This window comes from Podarcis liolepis (genome assembly GCF_965112155.1).
Source record: "Podarcis liolepis genome assembly, chromosome: 5".
Lineage (NCBI taxonomy): Eukaryota > Metazoa > Chordata > Lepidosauria > Squamata > Lacertidae > Podarcis > Podarcis liolepis.
This window is the reverse complement of record NC_139556.1, coordinates 39,735,600-39,763,093: the sequence shown is the minus strand read 5'-3', so window position 1 is coordinate 39,763,093 and position 27,494 is coordinate 39,735,600. Positions and strand designations below refer to the sequence as shown.

Genomic DNA, 27,494 nt, shown 5'->3' with positions numbered 1-27,494 from the left:
GGAGCTGGTCCTCTCTAGGATGTACCACATCAGACTGCAGATGGTGCCGTATATGATGGAATGCTCTTCCGCCAAATGATGTTTCCTGCATACTGAATTCTAAATCCCACAGAAAGGGTTCAGACCTAGCTCTCTCCTTGACATGCTTGTTTTCTATTTGAAGGGAACTGTTTCGCATGGGGGATCATTCAGTGAGATGTCGTGTCTAATCTGAATTGTTTCTGAGGCACAGGCTTAGGGCATGGTCAGAGGCAGCAAGCCCTAGAATGTTTGAGCTAACCCTGTTCTGCAGATTCTGGGCACTTCCAGATTGTCACTATATTTGGCTGGGATTCAATCACATACAAACATGTTTAGGTTGTACAATCAAAAAATCGATTTGGCACTCTTGCACAACAAAACCACTCCTCTCCCCAAATATAGGTCACTTTGCAGTAAGGAAAGTGATGAGAAAATGCATTGGAAAGTGTGGGATAGCAACTGCTTGGCACAATATCATTTAACCTCCCAGCAAACAAATCAGAATATATCCTCAGGTCATTTGGACATGGTCTCTGATCAGTTATAATCAAGCACTCACTTTGCTCTGTGGAAATGACATTTCTGCACAGAAGAACAAGGCTCAGAACTTTCCCAATACACTTTCCTTGCATCTCCCAGTCCTAAAACAGCAGCACTTAAATCTAAAATTAGAAGAAAGCTTAACTGGACCATAACAAACCCATTGCTTTGCAAAGTAAATTCTTTGTGATTAAATTTTCCCAGAACAGTGCTGCAGTCCGCATTACAATACTTATTAGTGTTATCAGCAAAGCCTCATTTCCCGCATATTTAATACATTACATTTGTGTTTCTGAGAGTACACAATATATCTAGCCTAACAGAAAACAAAAAACACTATTTTAAGAAACAGTTTATTCTTCTAAATTTGTTTGCTGTGATGTTATAAAAATATTTTATCAGTGGTCTGTGTTTTTTTAAAAAGCTTCTGATTAGATTTCAATAACATCTCTTATGAAATAAAAAGTAAAGGGGTTATAGACCTTAGATTAGGATTGCATATTTAAGATTAAAAGAAATTAGGCCTTAGATTTGGAATGCACATTAGATAAACCTCCTGGTTAGATGACTGCAATGCATTGACCTTGGGGCTGTCTTTGCAGATTGTCTGGAAAGCTTAGCTAGGTTAAAAAATGGCAGCGTGAAGTTTGACTGGGACCAGGCACTATGAAGTCAAACCACCAGTTCTTTCTTGCGTTCACTGCTTCCAGTGAATGGTCTCCCTCTTATGTGAAAATCTATTTTTTCCAAGCTTGTTTGGGGAAAATGGCAAGTTTTCTACAAGTCAGATACAAAACATTTTATGGTAATTCATCCAGCAATGCTTGAAAGGTATCCAGTATTCTGATAAGCAGAAATCTAGGAGGTGGAGGGGAGAGAATAATAATTTTCATAGCATTTTACCAGCATCTGTTGACATGGGAAAGACAACACACAAATGTAGATCATGAGTAATTTTGGAACACTAAAGCTCAGACAGTGGGACGCAGGTGGCGCTGTGGGTTAAACCACAGAGCCTAGGACTTGCCGATCAGAAGGTCGGCGGTTCACATCCCTGCGACGGGGTGAGCTCCCATTGCTCGGTCCCTGCTCCTGCCAACCTAGCAGTTCAAAAGCACATCAAAGTGCAAGTAGATAAATAGGTACCGCTCGGGCAGGAAGGTAAACGGCGTTTCCGTGCGCTGCTCTGGTTCGCCAGAAGTGGCCACATGACCCGGAAGCTGTACGCCGGCTTCCTCGGCCAATAAAGTGAGATGAGCGCCGCAACCCCAGAGTCGGTCACGACTGGACCTAATGGTCAGGGATCCCTTTACCTTTACCTTAAAGCTCAAACAAGACTTCCTGCTTTGGATATCAGAGGCTTCTTTTGCATTTTAGAGCCACTGGAAACCAAAGCACAGGCCAGGAGTAGTGCAGCAGAATAGAGCAATGGGTCTACTGCTGCATCTGAAGAACTGCCACTCACAACCAGCCAGGATAAAAGAGCAGAGCAAATATTTCCTACTCCCCTTTGTTGTGCCAGCTCTAGGCTGCAGCAGCAGAGGTTCTGGGATCAGTCCTCTCTCCAGAAAATGGCCTCTCATCTCCTAGTCTCTGCCCTCCCCCCGTAATACCCCATTTGGGGTCATCCCATTTTGGCTGGCAGTGGCACTTTCAGCAGACTTTGGAGGGGGGCGGAGTTATGAAGCCATGACACCTCTGCCTCATCCTAACTCCCTCCAGCAGCACAAACCAGGGGTCAGGATTGCCCTCCACAATTTGCAACCATTGCAGCACAAAAACAGTGGTTTTTAAATCGTGTTGTTAGCAGTTCCCACTCAGATTAAATCCAGCTGGCTTCTTATTTTAAAGCCAACAGTTTTTCGCAAGATGTCATATCAGTTTCACAGCTCTAACATTTTTTAGAAGTTGTGGCTGTGTCTGCTTTAATCACCAAAAGGGGTGTGCTGGAAGATGATAACTCAGACAGTGTGTCATGCAGTGTTTATTATAAAAGGTAAGGGAACCCTGGATGGCTTTTTGTACTTGTCTTTACCAATCTCCACTTTCCTCCATTTTTGCATCTTAAGCTACATGATCAATGATGCAAAGGACCACGGTCTATGATGCCACTGGTTTTTAAAAAATAACAATACATATTTTATTTCTATGCGCTTTGACTACACCTGTGATTTTGACGACGGTATTCTGTATAGCAGGCAAAATTTCAACAGGTGAAGCTTCCTTGCTCGCAGTTTTTTCGTGTCAGTGAAAATTGCACCTACAGAATTTGTGCCTGTTAGAAGCTCAGCAGGGCGCAGTGGGGGGCGCAGTGGGGAGGCTGGAATGGAGGCAGATCAGAGGGCGCGACGGGCAGGACAAGAGAAGAAGCTATGGGGAGGGGTTCGGCGAAGGACTGAACCATCAGTTCTGCTGAGCAGCCACAGCTGAGCCCTGGCATCTCTGACATTTTATCCATTCGTAAGCCTAGGCTGAGTGAAGCGATCCCGAGCGAGCAGCGCAAGGGTTCCCCGCAAGGCGACCGCCGATCAATTCACAGGATCGCGCGCACGGATCCCTCTCCACGTGCTTCATTCTCGCCTCTTGCCGCCGCCGCCGCGCACAAGACGTAGGGAACAAGGCGTCCCAGTGCCGCCCCGACTGCCAAACCCAAACCGACAGATAGTGCGGAAACCGCCGCGGCTTTCTCTGCCCCACCTTCTCCTCCAGCACCGGAGGATGCCCAGAAGCCCGGGAAGCACAGACGACGCTTGGATCTGGCGGCGAGAGGAAGGCAGCGAGCGAGCGGCGTCGGGGAACTTTCGCTCTCGGATCCGCGTTCATTCCAACCAGCCAGCCTGCCGCTAACCAAGATTTCTCTGTCCCGGCGGCGCCGGCGGCGCTGCGCGAAGCTCTTGATGCGCCCCGTCCAGGCTCAGGACCGAATGCTTCCCCACGATGCCTGCGGGAGCCGCAGCTACGTCATTGATGCAGGCGAAGGGGCCGCGAGGACCCTGTTCGCTGGGGCGCGCGGTTGGCGGCCATAGGAGACCCTCCGGGACGGCGGTCGGCGCCGGAAGCCCGTGGGCGCCCTCTGATGGAGAACGCCTCCAACGGCAGCCAGGGGCCCCTGGAGCCCCGGGCCCCTGGCGGGAATGGGGTGGTGCTAGGCGTCTGCTTGCTCTGGCTGCTGGTTTTGAGCACCTTGCTGGGCAACGCTCTGGTCTGCCTGGCCATCGTCAGGTTTCGCCACCTGCGCGCCAAAGTCACCAACTGGTTCGTGCTGTCACTGGCCTCGTCTGACCTGTGTGTGGCGCTGCTGGTCATGCCCTGGCAGGCAGTCACTGAGGCGGTGGGCGGGGTGTGGCTCTTTGGCACCCGTTTCTGCGACACGTGGGTGGCCGCCGACATCATGTGCTCCACGGCCTCCATCCTCCATCTCTGCATCATAAGCCTCGACCGCTACTGGGCCATTGCCAGCCCCTTCCGCTACGAGCGGCGGATGACCCGGGGCCTGGCCTCTGCCATGATCGCCCTGGCCTGGACCCTCTCTGTCCTCATCTCCTTCATCCCTGTCCAGCTCCATTGGCACAGAGTGGAGGAGCAGGGGGGGACTGACCTACAGTTGCCCCGTTGTGACGCCCGGCTCAACCCCACGTATGCCATCGCCTCCTCCCTGGTCAGCTTCTACATCCCCGTGTCCATCATGATTGGCACTTACGCAAGGATCTACCGCATTGCCCAGGCTCAGATCCGCCGCATCTCGTCTCTGGAAAAGGCTGGAGGGCTGGGCTTTGCGCAGGGGAAAGAGCCCGCTTCTTCGCTGCGCAGCTCGCTCTGCAAGGAAACCAAGGTCCTTCAGACGTTGTCCATCATCGTGGGGGTATTTGTCTGCTGCTGGCTGCCTTTCTTTGTCCTTAACTGCCTGCTACCCTTTTGCGAACCAAGGCCAGGCAGTGGGGTTTCTGGGCAAGCTCTCTGCGTCAGCCAGACGACTTTCCGTGTTTTCATGTGGCTTGGCTGGGCCAACTCCTCGGTCAACCCAGTGATCTATGCTTTCAATGTGGACTTTCGGAAGGCTTTCAGCAGCCTGTTGGGCTGCCACCGCCGCCCTTGTTGGGCTCCAGGCAGGTCCACCGTGGAGAGAGTCAACCTGAGCCACGAGCTGGTCTCCTATCACCATGACTCCTCCTCCCACAAGAGCAGAGGAGAGCCAGTTCCATCACCTCTCCCCACCATTGCTGCCTGGCATCGATCCCTGCCCCACACAGTGAGCTCCCAAGGAGAAGGAGAGAGCAATGGAGGAACCCTGCCAGAGAAAGAGATGTTGTCCTCACATCAGGCCGCTCAGAGGAGCAACAGCAAAAACCTTCACCTGCCAGCTTTGCTCCCCTCTGAATGTGAGGCTGTGGTATCTTTGGAGACTCTTGATCCCTTTGCAGAGATTACTGGGCACTAGAATCTTCACTGCCACATCCCAGCGGTATGTGGATGGGACCATGTAGTGGCCACAAAGGAACACAATCACATAAGAAGAGTCCTGCTGGCTCAGACTGAAGGCTTATCTAGTCCAGCATTTTCTTTCCCCACAATGGCCGGCTAGATGTGAATAGGAAGCCCACAAACAAGACACGAGGCCTTTCGCTGTCTCCTACTGTTGTTCCCCAGTGACTGGTATTCAGAGGTGCACTGGCTCTGATTGTGGAGGTATCACATAGCTGTCAGAACTACTTATTTATTTAGGGATATCTATGCTGTCCAATCAACTGTGAGGATGGCTCACTTGTTGTTGGCATCCGTCTGTCTTAGGAGAGTGCGCCTTCAGGGTAAAGTCAAACAGCTTTACTCAAACAGAGTTACAGCGCCTGCTGTGGCTGTAGACATTGATATAGGAGAGACATGTTTGATTGCAGCTGGGACAGATGAAGGTGTCCAGTTTTGCTTCTACAGGTGCACCTTAGTGTTTCTCCTCTCTGTGCTCCACCCAGTGGTCATTCCTCCTCTGGTCATTGCTATGGATACATGGCCTGTCTGTCTGTCTCCAGGGGTTCACTATTACATGTTTAATAGCCACTGATAGCTCTATCTGCCATGCATGGCTTCTTCACAGTTGGGATCATGACCTAACTAAAATGTAAGGGCCCGATCACTTGGGACCCATCCATTGGCACCCAACTCATATGGTTGGGTCCAATGAAGTTTTGCATGTTTGATCAGAACAGAAGTCCTAGCGTGTGCAGTGGGTCTTATGCATTGGTTTGGAGCCTTAGACATTACTCCTGAGTCTGCAACAATCTGCATGAAAGTTCTTTCCTGCATAACTGAGTAGCGATCTACTAGTCTTTCTCTTAGGGTGTATCTAGAGGCAATGGTAAGACTGAAGGTTGATTGTCTAACACAGGCTTCCTCAAACTCGGCCTTCCAGATATTTTGAGACTACAGTTCCTATCATCCCTGACCACTGGTCCTGCTGGCTAGGGATCATGGGAGTTGTAGGCCAAAAACATCTGGAGGGCCGAGTTTGAGCAAGCATGGTCTAACACAAGAACCATGATTCCCAACTCTATGATGTGAGAGGAGCTGAAACAGATATTTAAGAAACTGAAGTACAGTGGTACCTTGGGTTAAGAACTTAATTCATTCTGGAGGTCTGTTCTTAACCTGAAACTGTTCTTAACCTGAAGCACCACTTTAGCTAATGGGGCCTCCTGCTGCCGCTGCGCCTCCGCTGCATGACTTCTGTTCTCATCCTGAAGCAAAGTTCTTAACCCGAGGTAATATTTCTGGGTTAGCGGAGTCTGCAACCTGAAGCGTATGTAACCTGAAGCGTATGTAACCCGAGGTACCACTGTATCTTAATGCATTCACCAGTCTTTGGAACAGGAAGCCCCCATGTGCAACACTTATCTGCCCCCCCCCTTTCACTGGTGCTGACATCATCCTGATCAGTGGCGGAGGAACCCTCTCCGTCACCCGGGCGGAACGCCAAGGGGAGGGGTGAACCACCCGGTGATGCATGCATGACATCTGTAGGGACTGCGCATGTGTGACGTCCATACAGGCTGCACATGCGTGGCAGCCCGTATGGTTACCACGCGAGCAGCAGCCCATACGGATGCCCGTAGGGACACTGTGTGCGAGCGGCAGCCCGTGCAGACTGCGCAGGCGTAGCAGCCCATACAGACGCCATGCGAATGCGGCATGAGCGGCGCTCACACTGACTGTGTTCACACCCTCCATCACTCTACAGCTGGGGGAGGCGACGGGCCATCTTGTCACCCCCCCGGGCATGCCCGGGGCGGCCCACCCCCTCCGCTCTCCCTTTGTACACCCCTGATCCTGTTTGCCCTAAGCACAGAGTGGAGGACGTGTGACCCTACAGATGTTGCTTTCGATGTTGTTGGACTGCAATTTCCACCTCAAAGCAACCAACTGTCATCTGTGCATGTGCAACAGCTGTCTCAAGTGTACACACCTCAGTTTCACTGCAAAGTGAATGTGGCTCACATTTGCAAATGGGATGGGAGCAAGATAGGTATGGATTTTGGCCAATGCCATGTGTACACGGCTTCAAGCACCAGCAGTGGGAGTGTGCCGGAGCTACAGTAAATGTGTAGAAGAGCCTAAGGCTTTGATGGCACTGTGAGTTCCTGTTGTTGCAGAGCAGCTGTAGAAGGGTGGAGGGATGTGAAGACAGATGGTTAATTGCATGTTTCTGTACATATATAAATATGTGCTATGACATTATGGTAATGAGCTGTGTAAATTATGCCCAGGCACAGTGTAGTAATTATTTCACATCTTACTGTGCTGCCCACAACTTTTAACAGAGCTGTACAATTTATAATGTTAAATCTTCTTTGATGGTAACTGAATGTATAAATCAATGGAAGTTTATTTTTGCCTTCCTCTTGTATGTATATTTATAGCCCCCCAAGATCACTATTAAAACAATACTCTACAAGTTATGTAAAATACATCATGTGGGGCACAGTTACCTAGCCCCTGTGCTTGTATTTAACAGGGTTTGCTCTGGGCTTAAAATATCATCTATTGCATTGGTATTTAAGCTTGTATAGGCTGCTGCTCTATATTGGGATTATGCTGTTCGAAAGAAATGTGAAGCCAGTGGGGTTGCACAAGTTCTAATGAAGATATGATTATATGGGAAATGTAATTATTTGTTTCTCATTTTTTTTATGGTACTGTTTGGCTCTCTGGAAAATGAAATCTTCTAGCAGAAATGTATTTCCATAAGGGGAAAAAAATCCAACTTGGCTATTAAAGAAAGGCTCCTTAAAAGCTTGGTACAATTTTGCCAAAATGAACACTTCTTTCATTTGAATCCAGTGTAATAATACAGCTACATCAAGCAGGCGTACTGTTTTCCTATCCTTTTGTCTCAGTGACAAAAATCATGTTCACAACAACAGCCATAATCTGTATTACCTCTAGATTTTGTAGCATTTGTGCCAGGTCACCAGATCAAGACTCATTACATGGTCCAAACTCTCACACTGGTATATTGAGTTTTTAAAAAACACTCCTATCTAGCAAGGGAGCTGCTACAGATCTGTTTCTGAATTGGGAAATGCATGTATATAGTTTTCCTAGATGGATTTCAGGCACCTTGGCTATCAAGGCTTGGAGGCAGAAGTCCAAGGTCCCACTCAGGAAAGTGAGTAGGAGATTGCCCAAACAGACCTACCACTTTTTGAATTAAGTCAGTAATGCACAAGACCAAAGCAGAGGTGGGAAGACTTTGGCCCTCCAGATGTTGTCAATGGCTGTCTCATCCCTGGCTGTTTGCTATGGTGGCTGCGTCTGATGGCAGCTGGAGTCAAACAACATCTGGAGGACCAAAGATGAGCTAACCCCTAGTTAATATGATGGGTACCCCTGTGTGCCCCCCAAATCTGCTCTGAGGACATGCAAGTGGCTGGATGGGGGGAAAGACTAGCTGGAAATCCCCTGCACACATGGATTTCTGTTGCACAAGCAAGCAGACATTATTGGATGTCGCCCATTGTCTGTTGAATGGACTTGATTTACATTTGCACAAGGAATGTAATATTAGGCCAGCAAAATCTTAACACTTTTTCCTGAGAAGGTTTTATTCAGATGAAACCCAGTCAAGTCATTAGGTAAGTAGTCAGTTGGATATATTTCACTAAATGTTTTATATAAATTATAAAGGATTAAAAGTACTTTGCAAAATTATTGCTTACCTCTACAAAAATGGAAAAGATTGTTTTATGCATATTGCCAATTTTTCCATAAAATAAAGTCGTGAATGCTGACTTAGCAACAAAGTTTTATATCTGTTGAGTATAATTCTATACAGTTGACTGCAGTCTGAATGTATGATTGTTTTCTCAGAAATGCAAGTAGCAGTCAGATCACCAATATCCATTTTCTTGCAAAACACTTAACTGAAGGTATGTACGCGTTAGTGGCTTAAACACAACGAGGTCACGCACTACATTTCCCATTACTCTTGGGGAAAAGCCATTAAAATTAAAGCAGAATTTGATAGGTATACAGTACATTGGTTTGACACAAAATGGCTGAAATATAACAAGGTGAAAGCTAGCATGGGAATACAGAATGTTAATCACTACGTAGCTGGGGGGAAATTACAGTTCTTCCTGGATGAATGAAAGTGCCATGAACTTTGCTAGCTTTAGATACAACTGCCAGGCATTTTATATGCTCTCTCGGCCCAAAAGCGGAGATGAGTGATGCACGCCATAATCAAATTCGACTGGACTTAACCGTCCAGGGTCCTCTACCTTTACCTTTTACGTATATTTCTTCCAAATTAGTAGCACTGCAATTTTGAAAGTGAGCTCTACTTTGAGCAGAACTGAACTTTGTCACGGCTAAAATGGCCGCTGTTTCTTTAATGTGAATAAAGCTGGGTCAGCATGACTCAGCGGCTTGCAGCAGGCTGTATATATATGTGAGAGATGTTGGTTTGGGGCGTTGGCTGGTGTTTGGGTTGGTTGGTGCTGGTGTGTATTCAGTCGTGTTTTGCACAAAGACTTTTAATAAAACTCTGCAAGGATATTCCCGTGGACTCTTTTTGTGCCGACAAGGAGACTGAGAAGATAAAGGGAGGTCAGAACCCTTTCCTTCTTTTTTTTGCTTTTCTACAAACACTGACAGGTTATGGGCCCAGTGTTTCTGAGCATGTGCAGAGTGCAAAACGACTAACAGCATTTCAGCAAGGAGCTGGTGAGTCCTGGTGGTGTACGGAGACAGTGGCTGTTCGTTGAAGCAGTTGGTGGCAAGCTGTAACTGTCTGCAGCGACGCTGGAGCGGCTAGGATCTGAGGATCAGGAAAGCACTCAGCGTCGGCTACTGGAACAGTTTGAACTGCTAGAGGACCACAGTAGGCGACTCACAGAGCGGCTACACCAGTTGCAGAGCCAGGCGGGACCTGAGGGTCAACAGAGGCAGCAGCTAGAAGCCGGTGAGTGCCAGCCAGGACCATCCAGTTGGACTCTAAAGAGAGAGTCAGGAGAGATTGCTGGAGGCCCCACAGAAGGGGCTCAGCAAGCACCAGCAGAGATGGCAGATTTCCAGTCTTCCCAAGTTGTAAATATTGGGGGAGGCATCCCTTTTGAACTTCTCTCAGAAAACAACTGGCTGAGTTGGTCAATTAAAATGCAGCAGTTGTTAAGAAGAGATGGACTATGGGACTGTGTTGAAACTGAGGTTTTGAGACGGGACTCTGCTGAGAAAAAACGGCTGGATGAAAGGGCCCGTGCCCAAATTATGCTGTGTTTGAGCAACTCTCAGTTATTGCATGTAGCAAATGCCAGCACAGCGTTTGAGTGCTGGAATTTATTAAGGGCAATGCATGTCAGAGAAACTGCTGGAACTATAATTTCTCTGACCAGAAGGCTGTTCAGGACTGTTATGAAAGAAGGTGAGAGTTTGGCAACTCATCTTCAAACGCTGAAATCTCTGTTTCTTCAACTACAGCAGAGAGGTAAGCGTTATGATGAGACTGACCAAACCTACATTATCCTTTCAAGTTTGCCTGAAAGCTGGTTGCCTGTGATTAACAGCATGGAGAGTATGCGTCCCCGAGATCTGACCCTTGAGTATGTGGTTGGCAGATTGACCGAAGAAGCAGAAAGAAGGTCAGATAGACAGGCTGAATTCCAAGAGCGGAGGAGTTACAGCCGAGGGGGCCAGCAGCAGAATCTGCCAATGGAGCAACGACAAGGTTTGGACTTGGCCATGGCGGTGAGGAGGTGCTATAGATGCAACCAACCCGGGCATCTCCAACGTCAATGCAGGGCAAGACTTCCAGGAGACGACGTGGAGCAGAGACAGCAATCGACACAGAAACGTAAGCAGAAGGGGTTCTCTTCAGGGAAGAAGAACACGCGTTCTGCTCAGTTTGTGTCTGCATTTTCTCGGGAGGAGAGAAAGATACCTCGAGGAACATGGTTGCTGGACTCTGGCAGCAGCAGGATTATCTGCAACAGTCGGGAGGACTTTAAGACCCTGGAGAAGCCAGCTGATGGAAAAGACTCAATCTATCTTGCTGATGGTCGTAGAAGCAAGATTGATGGCCAGGGAACATGTTTCCTGCAGTGCTTGAACACTACTCTACCAGAGACTCTGTTTGTCAGCAGTTTGGACTACTGTTTACTGTCTGTAAGCTGTTTGATTAATGCAGGGTATAGTGTTAAGTTCACGCAGGATGGCTGTCTGATAAAGAATGGAACTCAGGTATGTGGCCATGCAAAGTTGGAAAATGGGTTATATGTAATGCAGGACAAGCCTGTTAAAGCAGCCCAGGTGGTTCAGGATAATTTGCCAGTTCATAAGGGGTGCGTACATCAACTGCACAGAAAACTGGGTCACGCCAATTTCCGTGTGCTTTCAGAGATGCAAAAGGTGTGCAAGAACCTAAAAGTAAATAGCTGTAACTGTTTCCTAGATTGCAATGTATGTAAAATGGCCAAATCTAAGAGGAAGCCTGTGGCTTCTAAAAGCGACAGAGTATCTAAAGAGGTTTTAGAACTTGTCCATTGTGACGTGATAGGCCCTTTTCCACAGAAGACTGAAGGGGGCGCCAGATATGCTTTTCTGGTAATAGATGACAAATCACGTTTTAGTTGGCTGTTTTTGTTAAAGCAGAAATCTGAGTGTTTCCCCACATTCAGAGAATGGGTTGCCCAAGCTGAAAAGCTCTTCGCTCGGCCTGTTGTGCAGTTGCAAACAGATAGGGGCGGAGAATTTCTGAACAAACAATTTGGGGCATGGTTGCAACGTAAGGGGATCACTCATCGCTTGACTAACCCTTATAGCCCTGCTGAAAATGGTCTGTGTGAAAGACGTGGGGCTGTGATACAGTCAGTAAAGGACTGCCTGCTAGTGGATGCAGGATTGGGCCACAACCATAGGCTGTGGGGCGAGGCTTTTCTGACCGCGAACTTTTTGATTAATAGAACCTGGTCTAGCTCTATAAAAGATATTCCATATCGTGTGTTGTTTGGGAAAGAACCAGAGTGGACAATGCTCCATAATTGGGGTTCTTGGGCACATGTAAATATTCCCAAAGCTCAGCGTCAGAAAGGGGGCGCTAGAGCACAGAAACTGCGGTTTGTGGGATACCAGTCCTATGGCAAAGGGTGGCGTTTCAATTTACGCCCAGGACGCTTGGTTCTGTCACGAAGTGCAGACTTCGCTGACCAGGACAGATGGACTGCGATCCATGCCAACCCTGATTGCCTACTGCCCCTGCAAGTAAGAGAAGAGGCTTCTTCTCAGCCATTGGCAACACAGGAGCAGGATGAGGAGGAGGCACAGATTTCCCCAAAAGATGTGGCAATAGATAATACTTCTCTAGAGGAAGAAGAGCCAGAGATAAGGGGGGAAGAAGAAGTAGTTGTGCCTAGGCGCTCCCAGCGTTCAAACAAGGGTGTACCTCCTCAGCGTTTGACCCTAGGAGGAGTGAGAGTATGCAATGTGAGTTGTGTGGAACCACAAAGTTATAATGAAGTCTTAGACTTACCCCCTGGGGAACGTGCTTTGTGGGAACAAGCTATGAAAGAAGAAATGGACTCTTTTAAACGTAACAAAGTGTTTGAGGTCATAATGCCACCACCTGGTGGCAGAGTGGTGTCATGCAAGTGGGTTTACAAAAGGAAAACCCTTGCATCTGGGGAACCACGTTTTCGAGCCAGATTAGTAGCCAGAGGGTTCACTCAGATTAAAGGGGAGAGTTATGATGAAGTGTTTTCTCCCACGGTAAAGAGTGAAACTTTTCGTTTAATGCTTTCCATTGCTGCTGTAAGACAACTAGCAGTGCACCATTTTGATGTTGATGCTGCATATCTGCATGCAAATTTAGACCATGAAGTGTTAATGAGACAACCCCCTGGGTTTGAAGAGGGGAATGGTGCAGTCTGGCGTTTGAGAAAGGCTGTTTATGGTCTCAAACAAAGTGGAAGGTGTTGGAACCAGTGTTTAAATGAAGCCCTTGTAAAACTTGGTTTTAAAAGGAGTGTGGCTGATCCATGCTTGTACACCAAGGGGACAGGCAACAAATATCTAATGCTCTTAGTCTTTGTTGATGATTTGCTTGTGGCAGGGAGTTCCACAGATGAGATCCAGAAGCTCACAAGCCAACTGGAAAAGAGGTTTAAGCTTAAAGCCTTGGGGCCTGTAAGCAATTACTTGGGAGTAGAAGTAAGGCAGGAAGCTGATGGAAGCTTCCTATTGAGCCAGAAAGAGAAAATTCTTCATTTAATAGAGCAGTTTGGCATGGAAAACTGCAAGCCAGTTCAGACTCCCATGACAGCAGATTTCCCAAAGACACTATGTGATGATGAATTTGATCAGCCTGAGTTGTATCACTCAAAAATAGGATCACTGTTGTATTTAAGCCAGTGGTCAAGGCCAGACATTGCATGTGCTACTAATGTTCTGAGCCAACGTGTATCTAAACCCAGTACTGCCGATTGGTGTGCTTTGAAAAGGCTTATCAGATATCTAAAGGGGACATTAAATGTATGTTTAAAGATCTCTAGTACACAAGATGAAAAACTAGAAGTATTTGTTGATGCGGACTGGGGAAGCTGTGTAGCTACTAGAAAATCCACAAGTGGAATGGTTATGATGTTTGCCAATTCCATAATTGGATGGAGGTCAAAGAAACAAGGATTTGTTGCGACCTCATCCTGTGAGGCAGAATATGGGAGCCTGTCACTAGCATGCAATGAAATCATGTGGTTTATACAGATACTAAAAGATCTAGATTGTAAAGTAGATTTGCCTATCCAAGTGTATGAAGATAGCCAATCGTGCATTGCATTAGCAGGCTCGGAAATAATGAAATCCGCATCAAAACATATTGCTATCCGTCATGCGAATGTGAGAGATTGTGTACAGAATGGGGTAATCAAACTGGAGTATTGTCAGTCACAAGATAATATTGCTGATTTGTTTACCAAGCCTTTGCCAGCAACATGCCATAATGAACTGATGACAAAACTGGGTTTATGTATATAATGTATTGTTGTATTGTTGTAATGTATGGTTTCTGTTGGGGTTTTTCGCATTTAAGAAACAGAAGGGGTGTCACGGCTAAAATGGCCGCTGTTTCTTTAATGTGAATAAAGCTGGGTCAGCATGACTCAGCGGCTTGCAGCAGGCTGTATATATATGTGAGAGATGTTGGTTTGGGGTGTTGGCTGGTGTTTGGGTTGGTTGGTGCTGGTGTGTATTCAGTCGTGTTTTGCACAAAGACTTTTAATAAAACTCTGCAAGGATATTCCCGTGGACTCTTTTTGTGCCGACAAGGAGACTGAGAAGATAAAGGGAGGTCAGAACCCTTTCCTTCTTTTTTTTGCTTTTCTACAAACACTGACAAACTTACTATTATTACTGTATTACAGAAACAGAACTCTAGGAATAATTATCTAGACAGACTTTCAATATGGGCCCCTAGGTTACGTAGCAGTATGGCTCATTATACCGTTCCAAAATAGCAGTGATCCTTAAGAAGAAACTGTGATGCATCCATCTGTTTCACTTGAGCTCCAAATGAACCTCTTGTCAAGAAACCTATCAACAGTTATGCCATCATATCCCAGTATTCCCTCTCTTGGTCCCCAAAGTGCATTTGAACATAAAGCAGATATGTGATATTAATTACTAAACTGGGCACAAAGATGACAACAACTAGGAGTAAAAACAAAAGTATTAAACGGTTCCCCCTGTCTGAGTTTTAGTGAAATGAACTCATTGGCTGGATTATGTGACAACACATCCTCACAGCTAGCAAATCTGTTGGGTAACTTTAGGTCAGTCATTATCTCTTAGTCCATTTTACCCCACAGGCAGAGATTGGGGCTAGCCACCCGTGGTGAGGGGTGAGCGTCCCAGGGTGGCGGGGGGGGGGCAATATCACCCCCCCTCAAGGATGGCACCTGGGGCGTACCACACCCACTGCACCCTCCTTCCTCTGCCAGTGTCCACAGGGTCGTTGTGAAGATAACGGGTGAGGAGAACACTACCCCAACCTCTTTTTGGGAGGGGGGAGAGTAGGATAATAGATATTTTTGTGGAGGAAGGGGTAGACCCACACTTGCAGTTTGCATCTCCCCTGCTGAGAGCTTGAGGGTCCCGTTCCTGCTTCTCTCCACCTGGCCTCATAAGGACTGCTGCTGAGGCTGCTGCCCAGCATGGACTGGGGTATTGGGGGGAAAGTTTCATTGGGAGATTTTGCTGTTGTTACTGATATTAACTTTTTGTATCGTCGTTTTTATGTGGAAATTGTTCAGTTTGGTTATGTAGTTTTTATTGTGTTTTATTTATTTTCATGACCACTTTGCTATGTTTGTAATCATGCAAATCTTTTCATATTGTAAGTCGTCTTGAGCATTGTTTTAACTGTGGAAAGGTGGCATACACATAAAATGATGATGGTGATTACCAAAAAAGAAAAGAAAAGAAAGTCCAGTGAATGTTACAATGCTCCCTACCCATGATCTGGATCAGGCCCCCATGCTGGCAATTTGAAGAAGAATAGAAGTCACATGTAGCTTCTCCCTCACCCCCTTGATTGGGGTCTGATTCTGTGCAAACAGTACAACGGATATTTTGACACATTTTCTCAACTGTGCCACATTGCACACCCTCGGTGGGATTCACCTACAACCGTATAGAACTGCCACACCTTCCATCGCAAGGCACACATTTTTTCAGAGCAGACTTTGTAGTAAGCACTGAAAGAGTTTGCTGGCAGTTCTATTTGTTTTTTGCTAGAACATTTTTACTCCATTAATTTTGGCCATCATTTGAATCCCCACACCATAGCAAGCGTGTTTACATTTTGATCGATATCTTCACAGCTTGCAAGGTCTGTGGGAAGAAAAGAACAGGCTGTGAATATACCTCCACCTCCACATTCATCCCTGCCATTCTCACTGTTCCTGTCTCCTGATTCACCTCCACATATGTTCATCCTGGTCATGCAAATAAACTTCCTAGTTTCTCTACCAACACAGTGTTCCCATGCATTCTGACACCTGTGCATCACTCCAGCAGCTGTCCTGAGCATCTATTTTGGTAGAAGGAAGAACGTGCCTCAGCTGTCTAGATGATGATGATGATATCACCTCGTGTTGGGATGGAGAACCTGTGGCCAGCTGTTGTTGGAGCCAACTCCCATCAGCCACAGTCAGGGATGTTGAGAGTTCGCATCAGAAAATCTGGAGAGCACTAGAGTCCAAGCACATGATTTAACACACAAGCTACAATTCCCAGGATTATCTGAGGGAAGCTATGTCCTTTAAATGTGCATTAAATGTATGCTGTGGACGTGACCTTGGTGACTTTTCTGGCTGAAGTGAGATTGAAGGACAGTGTTCTCAGCTGACAATCTTAGTTCATTTTGGAGCAGTCATACTAGCAGGAAGTGAAAAATGAAATTGTTTGTTAGTCATAGCTCGTTTTTTGAGAACCTCATTAGCCTCCCATTTTTGTTATGTTTACACTAAGGAACTGTGGGTTCTTGGTCACTATCCCATCCTCAGTCCATACCCTCTTCAAAATAGCCTCCTCATATTGTTGGCTGCTTTTGGGGGGCAACATATGGCTTTTAAAAACGTAAGAAGAGTCCAACTGGATTAGCCTAAAGTACCATCTAGTTCAGCATCCTGTCATAGGACCCAACCAGGGCCCTTTAGGAAGCCCACAAGACCTGAGTGCAATAGCAACTATTTGTCTATTGGAAAGTTGGTCATCTGATTGGTGGCATCTGCAAATCCCCATGCTACGCACAGCACTTTGAAACCCTGTTAATCAGCTGGTCATCGGTGAGGCTTTAAAGCACTGCACAAGGCTGTCTGCATGCACTGACAATCAGTTGGTGGTTAGGACTTCAAAATGCTGCTCACTGCTTTCTGTGAGATCAGTTCAGCATTGGTTCTTGCACAGAATTGTGTGAGGCACATTGAAGCCATGACAACCAGCTGATTGTGTGGACTTCAAAGTGCCACACTAGGTGGGTTTGCACTAAAAAAAAAGCTGGTCACCTAACATTGTTAGGTGATGTCAGATGATTAAGAGCTGAGCAGCCTCCATGCTGAACTTGGCCTTTGGGGCAAAGCCAGCCATGGTAGTGGATTCTAAGTAGAAATGAGTGTAAAAAGCAACACAATCAAGGTTAGCATTAAGGCCATATGAAAATTAGACTTACAAGGACAGATTTCAGTGAACGGCATTACTTCTTTGCGAAGCTTTGCTTTCATTCTCAGAGAAATCTATCCGTTCCCAGTGGCTGAGCTCCTGAGAGTGTAGCAGATGTTCTCAGAACAGTGCAGCCCTGCTTTGAAAGCTAACCATAGTTATCGCCCCTGTCATTATGAGCTGCTTCATGTTCAAGCCAGTGTGGTGTGCGAATAAATCCTTTGGTTCAGAAGCTTAAGGTAATTGTCTCAGAGATTTCAGTAACACGCAGGATGATAACTGTGTATTGTATTTCAGGCTGAAAACGACCTCTTTCTTCCCTAGATCAATGCTTTTTCATTCTATCCAAGTCCTATTTCCACAGTGTGAGGCAGAAGCCGCTCATGTTTTATATCATTTTTGGTATGCAAGTGATATAAGAAAGTGCAATTTTGCATCCAAATGAAGGCTGGGGTTGCCTACCTTCTGGCTATTACGATTGCCATCAGGGAAGTTGACAGAGGCTTGAGTGCTGGTTTGATAGTGTCATAGATCTAGAGTACCAGAGTCTGTTAGTGAATAGTAGAAATTAATAAACACTAGTATTTGCATAATATTTGTGATATGAGGCGAAAATAGAAGCTGCAGAACTGTGCCAGACAATTAGCAAGTGAGCTATTAAGGAACAATGGGGAACCAGTACTTAGCCATTAAGGGTCATTGGCAATGGAAAAGAGGAGGTGGTGTGTGTGTGTGTGTGTGATGTCACAGGAAAATTTGTCCTTTTTGAATTCTGAAGGTATTCCAGAAAGAAGGAGGAAATATGCAAAACCATCTTGGCACTGGCTGAAGGAGGTTGCACTGAGAAATTGGGAGCCATGACTGACCACTTCTTTGGACCCAGCCTTGCTGAAGCTATAAGAGGGGCAAGGAGAGACACCCTTGGGATATAATGTTCTGCACCCCATCCATTGAAGGTACAAAATGAACCATATTTCTTAAAAGACACTAGCCTCCGCTGTGTCTTGATTTTTCCAAGAGAAACACAACAGTGGGTGATCTCCTGGAACCCCCAGGAATTTGACTACCCCCTTGGCAGAGATTAAGGGTGGTGTGCAACCTTCTTAACAGTATGTTTACTCAGAAGTATGTTTCAATGGGATTTTCTCCCAGATAAGTGGTTCAATCCAATGCACGCACTCCTGGAAGTAAGTAAGCTCCATAGAACATAATAGTGCATTGTCCTTCTGAGTAATCATCCTTAGGGTTTCACTGTAAGGATCTGAAATAGAAAGTTCTTGCTCCAAAACTCGTGTCTGTTGCAGACCCACTAGAGATGCGAGCCACATTTTTCCTGCCACAGCACTAACTGCAGCATGACTGACCCCTGCCTTAAAGGGAAGCTGTGAGCAATTCTGAAGCTTCTCCCACAGACACTGTATATTAATTATATAGACTCAGTAAATGGAAGGGAATCGGGATCATGACAGAAAACCTCTTCTTGCCCTCCAAACATAAAGCTTATACATGTATAAGCTATTTGTGGAAAGGCTCTGTCTTTGAACAATCTACGAGTCGTCTGGTACTATTCAGTCAGATTGCATGGAGAAATCCTACACAGAGAGTGAATTCTGAGATTACCTTTGCACATTAATCTCATTTATTTATGTTGGTTTACATTTTTAACTGATCAGAGCCTGAACACTTAGAGCAGCGAACAACTTCTCACAACAATTAATTTCAAGTAATCAGAATACTCAGTATTTCACATCTCATGCCCTTTTCAGATGTTCTAAAAAAAAAAAAAAAGACTCTTCAAAGAAAAAGGTGTAAGAAACCTCTCAGGATCCACTTTCAGTAGCCCCTGCACTACAGTATTAGAAGAAAAGGCATCCCTGCTTTTAAAAAAATGGCCACTAGGTGTCTCCTTTATGCTGAAAAATGGATTATTGTTCCTAATTTGCTCTTTTGAATAGCTGATGAGACTATGAAAATAGCTCGTGCAGCCGTTGTATTAAATCTGCTGTGTTGCAAGGGGGGCGGAAATGTAATTATTTAACAATATTTATTTAAAATATGTATGCCTCTCTTTTCCATACACATTCGAAAGAAAATCTACAACTAACCTAAAACACCATAAAATTCCATTATGACTGACTTATAAGTAAACCACCAGTTCAGTCACTTCTACCAAGTATGAAACTTTTAAAATTAAAGAAGAACTCTCCATCTTTCTCAAGCTGCCCCCCCCCTTTCAAGGTCACTGACATGCTACAAATGAGCAACACGGTTATGTACGGGCAGACTATCACAATGTTTAATCGGCTAGCAACTTCAGCATGCTTATTTACAAGGCTGCATTGTAAAATAATAATAATAATATCAACTGCAGTAGAGATTATTTTTTTAAAAAAATTTTTAGCAGTCACTGAGCTTCAAGCTCTGTAGGCTTCCAACAAATTACCTTTGCAACATAAAAGATTAACTGAAAAAGATTGATCTTACATTTTGTGTGACTGTGTTCTGTACAATTTTATTCAATTTGGTTGCAGTCATGTACCAGCAAAACAACATCTTATGTACTGTCTCTCTCTAAATGTGGTACAAACTTAAAGGGAGAGTTGATTTCATTGCTCCAAACTTTCGGCAGACAGTTGTCATTAAAGTTGTGTAGCTTTGGCTCCTTGACAGTTAAATTCATTTTTGAGGTGTTAGGCAACATTACAAAACAAATGGCTGTAGTCTAAGCAAATGAAATGCTTTTGCCTACAAGGAGCAGAACCTGCCATGGCCATCTTAATAGTAAGAACTATTTGAATGGGTACCGTGAATGATCATTACTTTGCAATAGAGCTAATGCTGTAGAGTGATTAAATTGAACAGAGCAGATAGTGGGGCTACTGTGAGATGAGCAGTAACAAATTCTGCCAGTGAGTATTGGGATCATATTTATTTAGCTATTCAGTACGTTGCCTATAAATACGTAAAGAACAGAACATGATTGCTCTTTGTCAAGAGGTTTGTTTTTCAGGATTCTCCTCTTTGTGTGTGTGTGTGTGTGTGTGTGTGTGTGTGTGTGTTTGCATGCATAAGACTGGGGAGGGGCCTCGGCTGTGGCTGGCCCCTACTGGACTGTTGATAACACATGCATGCTCTGTACAGTTCTCTAACAGAGACTACAGTTACATGCAGGCTTGCAGTTTTCCTGGAGAGCTCTCTGCCTCTTGCAATGAACTGTAAGTATAACCGCCAGAAGGAGTGGGCGCGGGGGGGGGGGGTCAGTACTGGAACTGTTTAATTTAGTTTGGTGACAAGTTTGGGGATCCTCCCACGCAGTTTCTTTGGTGCTGCAATAAGCAAAAATATTTGTTTTTTTGCACCATGCAACCAGTGATCTCACATCCAAATTAACCAACAGATTCATGATGTCTTAAGAGCAGCACCAAACTGGAGAGATGGTTTTGCATTTGGAAAATGCACGAAAGAAAACCTGGAAAGCAGGAAAGAAATTGGGAGTTTGAAATGTCTTTGTTAAAAGCAGGATGGGGGTGTGGAGAAGAGAGGAAGGCAGCAGTAGAAAAGAGCACTTCAACGAAACCTTGCTATCACTTTTCTGGTATCATAGAAAGAAATCTGATAGATTTCTAACAACACAATCTTATATGTGTTTACTCAGATGTAAGCCAATTGAGAACAACTGTGCTTACTCTGAATGCATCTTAAACGAATTTGTGTTTGTTGTTAATGTTGTCATAATGTTGTCAGGACAATCACTTTAACCACATGGATGGCACTCAAACAGGAATGCAACTCCTCTGTTGAATGTAGACAGGGGTGGCTTTTCTACTTAAGATTGCCAAGTTTTTAGTCTTTCTCTGTGTAAAACAAAAGATGCAGAGGAGTTTTGCTTACTGCCCAAATCCAGCACCATTGATATAACTGCATAAAAGCTATTGGGTATCCCAGGGGGTGCTGTTAGGAACACAAAATACCAGGTTGGTACGCATGCATAACAAACATAACAAGTGTCTGCTTTGCACAAAGGGTAGGTACTGGAGGCGTTACCCACTGCTGAGGGTCACACAGTGAGTTAAAAAGAATTTTATGCCAGTGAAGGTTTGAGAATTCGAGATACGAAGAATGCATTGCTTGCAATGAGCTATCACTGCTCATCTTTATCTGCCCAGTGTGTGTCCACAGCTGACCTATATCTCTCTCCACTATAGGACTTTGGGAATGTAGAGGGCCCCTCAACTGAGATTCTATCACGGATGCTTTTGAATGATAAATGTCAACAGCTCCCCTGACTTCAGGAAATGAGGCTCCCCCAAACCCTTCCGCTCACCCTTCTCTTCCTGAGCTGCCTGGAAGGCACCACCGGCAGGAAGAGCAAAGAGAGCAGCGAAAAAGTGAAGCCCGCTTCCTCGCCATGGGCACAGTCTGGACAGTTCTCCACCCGTGACAAACACCTGTGCAGTTGGCAGGTGATCTCTGGCGAAGAAGCCACCGAACTCCTGCTCAGCTGCCACCAGCCTGGAGAGGAGGGTGGGAAGAGGCAGCAGTGTGTCTACCGGGGCCAGCCAGAGCTATGCGCTGCCTACAGCTCCAAAGGCCGCCAGTTCTGGAAGCAGATCCTGGGTAAACTCCGCAAGAAGCAGCACCCATGCCAGGACAGCAGCCCGCTCAAATCCCGGCTTTGCAGTAGCAAGAAGGGGACTTCTGAAGCGCAGCTACACCTGGTGCCCACCACTCCCGGCACTGACGCCCCGGGGGCCACTGAGGGGACTGCTAAAGGTAGATCCAAGGGGAAAGGCCGTGCCAAGGATGCGCCAGCCCCGCAGAAGCCACCTCAGGCGCCCAGGAACAGGGCGATCAGCAGCCCAGCCAAGGCGGAGGCCCCAGCCAAGCGAAACAAAGAGGGGAAGAGGAAAGGAGGCCCCGGCTCCTCAGCGGTCCCAACCCAGCCCTCCAGCATGCAACCTACATCGGTCGCAGGAGGCACTGAGCAGCCCACAGAGCTCAATGCAGGCGTGGTCGAGGCCTACTGCGAAGAGAAGTGGCATTCGCTATGTAACTTCTTTGTGAATTTCTGGAATGGCTGAACCTGGAGAATTGGGAGAAGGGTGGGGCACGGGGTGGGGGGGAGGGTTAAAGGCAAGGGGGGTTAAAGGCAGAGTGTACAGCAGACAGCCTAGGTAGAGATAGTGTTGGAAGGAATGAAGGCAAATGTGGTGGTTTGGGACGAGGGCAAAATGGAGGCAGGGGTGAATAGAGTCAAGTGGGATGGGAGTTTCTGAGCGCCAACAGAGCGTGGGTGAAGATTTGGGGCAGTGAGGAAGGGGAGGCAGGATGCGGCGGTTGTGCTTTTATGGGATGTATAACTTACTCATTCCTACTAATCCTGCAGCAGCTGCTAACAAAGTGGCCGAGGGTGTGCACTAGAAAAAGGTAGGTTAAGATGAAAGACATATTGTTCCTTCCATGCTAGATGTGCTCCAGCTGTTAACTGTCCTGTTGCATCGGGCTGTTTATTCCCTACCCACAATCAAGTAGCTAATTCTCAGCTAATAAAAGATATTTGGGTTTGCCATGTCTAAAAAATAATCGCAAGGTTCTTTCTCTAACACAATAGATGCTACTGGGCGTAATTACATTAACGATAATAATAAATGAAATTATTTTACAGCAACCTGTGCTTGTTATTTCATTACACAGTGTCGAAATCTCTGCTATCAGTATCAATGCTATCACATTTTACAAACTTTTATTTATGTATTTTTTAAATGTGTTTGTATCCCTCCAAAGCAAGATGAAATGCAAGGCAACGTAGCATACATGAAGGTCCCAGGCAGCCTCTCAACCAGCCACTAGCCAGTCCAAAACCAGCTTAGCTTCAGTAAATGTGCCCTCATGCCCCAGGAAGCATTAGCATATGAGGGAGGTTTGCTGAGCAGTCAAGTTATTAGCTCCCTACATCTTCACAGGACTTCCCTCAGTCCTGGGGAAACTGTGTATTGTGTGTGTGCGTGTGTGTGTGTGCGCGCGCGCACGCTTGCACGCACACACACACCAGTTTTAAATTCACTGTTCTAGCCTTCCATCTTAATGAATCTAGCCATTGATACAGAGTGACATGGTTGAATTTATGTACCACCCTATTGTCAAATGCTTGAAATAGCTAAGAGCCAGTATTTATGGGCCAATAGAAGTGTCACCATAATAAGCTATTGCTTTCTGCGTTCCACCTCCCTTGCACTGTGGAGCCTCTGAGAAGTACTGAAGGAGACCTTCGTTCTGTTAGGTAGGGTGTGTTTTTTCTCCCACTCTCGGTCAGATTCTTCTTCTTCCACAACATAATCGGTCAAAATGTTCTTGACCCACATAGTTTGTATCACAGTTGCTGGGATTTATGCTTAGAGCCGTGGCAGCAATTTTATCAACAGACTGTTATAACTTTTATCAGAGCTCTTGCTACTTCACATAGCCCATTTCACACTGGTTACATAGAGCACAATAGTTTTGCTTATCATATATATATATATATATATATGCAGGTTTTGGTGTCCTCGGGTGTCTTCCCGTGTAAAAGTTGGGGTGTCTAGGCGACGTTTCGACGAGGTCTCACTCGTCATCTTCAGGCTGGTGCTTTCGGCTTCTTGTTACTGGAACAGAGCGGGATCTCAGTGTTTGAGTTCCTATAAATACTGTAGAGGGGTGTGGTGTATTGCCTCAAAAGTTCTGGGCAGAGGGGAAGTTCCCAGGCTAGTGTTCTTTTCTTCTTTTGTTCCTTAATTACTTGAGGGATATCTTGAGTGATTTCTTGAGTGATATTCTGAGTACCACTTAGGTGGGTCATTAGGTGTGGATTAGTTGCTAAAGCCTTCGTGTCTTGACCTCTTGAATTTGTGAAGAGTTTTTCTGGGAAGATGGCTGTACTGCACTTAGTTGTGCTTTGGCTTGGCTTCGTGTATAGGGGCGAGCTGTGGTTTTGTGCCCTGTGCCAGCCAGATCTGTGTAGGGATTGCAGGGGGGTGCAGCATCCGGAGTTGCCACTATGGTTTGGTTACTGGATGGTGTCTGTAATTTATCTGTGGAGAGGGTCTGGGTTTGGGTCTGGTGTGGTTGATTGGTGGTGGCGTTCTGTGTGCCTCTGGATCTGGTGTCGGTTTTTGTGGGGAGGGCTAATTTCCAGATGTCTGGCAGGCGGGACGTGTCGTCACGCTTGTTCATGTTGTGAGGGTGTTTCTCTATCTCGATGGCTTCCATGATTATTCTCTTGTGGTGATGTTCCATGTTAAAGAGCAATTTGGAATCTGCAAAATTAATTTCGTGTCCTGTTTCTTTCATGTGTTGGAAAAGAGAGGAAGATTTTTCTTCTTTTTTGACGGCATTCTTGTGTTCTGCGATACGTGCATTTATTCGTCTGTTTGTTTGTCCAATGTACGTGGCTGGGCAGACTTTGCAGGGTATTTCATAGACCCTTTGGTTTTCCAACTGGATTTTATCTTTGGGGTTTCTGAGGATATTGGCTATTTTTTGGTTGGTGCAAAAGGCTGTTTTGATATTGTGTTTATGGAGGATTTTGCTAATTTTATCTGTAGTGCCCTTGATATAAGGAAGGAGGGCCATGCCATTGTTTTCTTCCGTGTCTTGGTTTTTGGGGGGTGTTTCTTTTTGGATTAGCTTCTTAACCCTGTTTTGCTGGTATCTGGAAATTAGCCCTCCCCACAAAAACCGACACCAGATCCAGAGGCACACAGAACGCCACCACCAATCAACCACACCAGACCCAAACCCAGACCCTCTCCACAGATAAATTACAGACACCATCCAGTAACCAAACCATAGTGGCAACTCCGGATGCTGCACCCCCCTGCAATCCCTACACAGATCTGGCTGGCACAGGGCACAAAACCACAGCTCGCCCCTATACACGAAGCCAAGCCAAAGCACAACTAAGTGCAGTACAGCCATCTTCCCAGAAAAACTCTTCACAAATTCAAGAGGTCAAGACACGAAGGCTTTAGCAACTAATCCACACCTAATGACCCACCTAAGTGGTACTCAGAATATCACTCAAGAAATCACTCAAGATATCCCTCAAGTAATTAAGGAACAAAAGAAGAAAAGAACACTAGCCTGGGAACTTCCCCTCTGCCCAGAACTTTTGAGGCAATACACCACACCCCTCTACAGTATTTATAGGAACTCAAACACTGAGATCCCGCTCTGTTCCAGTAACAAGAAGCCGAAAGCACCAGCCTGAAGATGACGAGTGAGACCTCGTCGAAACGTCGCCTAGACACCCCAACTTTTACACGGGAAGACACCCGAGGACACCAAAACCTGCATTCCTGTACCCGTGAAAATCTACGAAAACATATATATATATATATATATATATATATACACACACACACATATATATATATATATATATATATATATATATATATAGGACATAGTTCCCGCAGTCTATCCAAAGAATGTCACTTTCTCTCAAGGGAAGTCTAGCAATTACATTTTAAACCTTGCCTTTAAAAAGCTTCTATCCAGTGGCAAATTCCAAGAGAGATCAAGCTCAGAATTTGCTTTCAATATTAAGGTTTAGGACTGTTCTGTACATGCAGCTGTAGAACATGGTCAACTTTCCCTGAGACTACAGCATTGAACATTGCAAACCAGGAACTACCTAAAAACTTGCCCTGTTTTGATTGGGAGAATGGTGCTTACATTTACACATATGTGCCAATTCTTCCTTTTCACTTAAGCAGATGCTGAAGAACGAATACGAGGATGATAAATGGGAAGAGGTATTGCTTTCTATAGTAAAAGAACAGTTGGGAAAATATTGGAGGGTAAGAATGTTGATCTTTGTTCTAAAAGCCTTGAAGGGAGACTTAGATTTGCCTTCTTCTACCTGAGGAATTTTAAGAAAAAAAATCTAAGGAGCTTATGTTTCAATGAGAGACAAACACATAAAATAAAGAATAGCAATAATGAAAGAATAAGGTAATCAGAGAGGTGGTTTTTTTTTTTATGAGCTTGACATAACAAATGGGACTTTTTATCTTGGCAGTTTCCACGACATATAAAAGTAGGGGCCCCTTGAGACAAGAAGGGTCCAACTTCACAATCAGGTGATTAGTTTTGATTTTTCAGAAGTGATACAGAAGTGGATAGCATCCGAGCTTGGATAATATGCCATAAGCCAGAGGTTTTCAACATTTTTGAGTCCTTGACCAACTACATTCTTTCGGCGGCACCTCTGTGGGGATCAGAAGCCCAGTTGTGTCACCCCTTGCCTGCAGAGCTGGCAGCTCCTCACCCCTCCCTTGTGGAGGCTCCCCTCAACCTCCTCTCTTCTCCCCTCTCCTTGAGAGTCCTCTGGGCAGCCGCAGCTGCTGCCTCTGGTCTCTGAGCTGCCCCCCCCCACCCCAAAGAGAGGTGCCTCCTCACACTGCCCCACAGGGGCCTGGGAAGCACCCCCTGGCCAGCCCCAGAGGCACCATTCACCTGGGGAGCTTGTAGGCAGGGATGCTGCAACAAACAGCTGTGCTAGCCTTTCAGAGGCAGAGATGTGAGAGGGCATCAGAGGAAGGGAGGGAAGGAAAGAGGGGTAGAGGCCAGTGTTGCCCACGGCACCCCTGACCATTGTTCAAGGCACTCCAGGGTGCCACGGCACCCTGTTTGAAAACCACTGCCCTAAGCATTTCACCTAGCACATTGTATTTCATGGAAAGTAACACGTTCCAGTACTGCGGAGATACTTGTGCCTGTACAAAATCTTAAATGCTGAAGAATGAAGGTGCTTGGGGGCTTCTGTGGAACAGAAACTATTTCAGCTTCACAGTACTACCACCGCATGGGTAGACAGGCTGTACCCATGGGGGCACCCAGAATGAAGCTCGAAATAGCTAAAAGTTTAAAAACTATCATAAGGAAGCAGCCGCAGGCATGTATAAAGCTATGCAAATGACTGCAGGAAGCTGTTGCTAGGTAACCTGGGCCTCCACATGAATAGTGAAGGATAACTGGGGCCTGTTTGCAGTTTGACGGTTGCAAACCCCAGAGATAGCTGGTCACGTGACACTGTTTAGGCAGCACCCCCCCCCTCCCCAAATCTTTGATCTATTTGTTCTTTTGTTCTTGGGAGCAAGAAGCACAATGGGAATGATTGGGCCCAAGGCCCCACACTGGGTGCTGCTGAGGCACCAAAATGTTTGAATCAGAAAAGAGGATGGTGAAGAAGTTGC

The 27,494-nt window shown here is 45.9% G+C and overlaps 2 protein-coding genes across 2 annotated transcripts; both read left to right on the top strand.

Annotated features, from left to right (window-relative positions):
• The first annotated feature begins 2,673 nt into the window (after positions 1 to 2,673).
• On the top strand, positions 2,674 to 5,189 carry LOC310706912 (D(1) dopamine receptor-like). The gene has a single exon (XM_083503294.1). The coding sequence runs from the start codon at positions 3,638 to 3,640 to the stop codon at positions 4,997 to 4,999; it is 1,362 nt and encodes a 453-aa protein (XP_083359420.1). The 5' UTR covers positions 2,674 to 3,637; the 3' UTR covers positions 5,000 to 5,189.
• A 15,150-nt stretch (positions 5,190 to 20,339) lies between these two features.
• FGFBP3 (fibroblast growth factor binding protein 3) lies at positions 20,340 to 22,927 on the top strand. Its single transcript, XM_083505349.1, has 2 exons — positions 20,340 to 20,474; positions 21,465 to 22,927. The coding sequence occupies exon 2, from the start codon at positions 21,555 to 21,557 to the stop codon at positions 22,338 to 22,340; it is 786 nt and encodes a 261-aa protein (XP_083361475.1). The 5' UTR covers positions 20,340 to 20,474; positions 21,465 to 21,554; the 3' UTR covers positions 22,341 to 22,927.
• Positions 22,928 to 27,494: the final 4,567 nt, after the last annotated feature.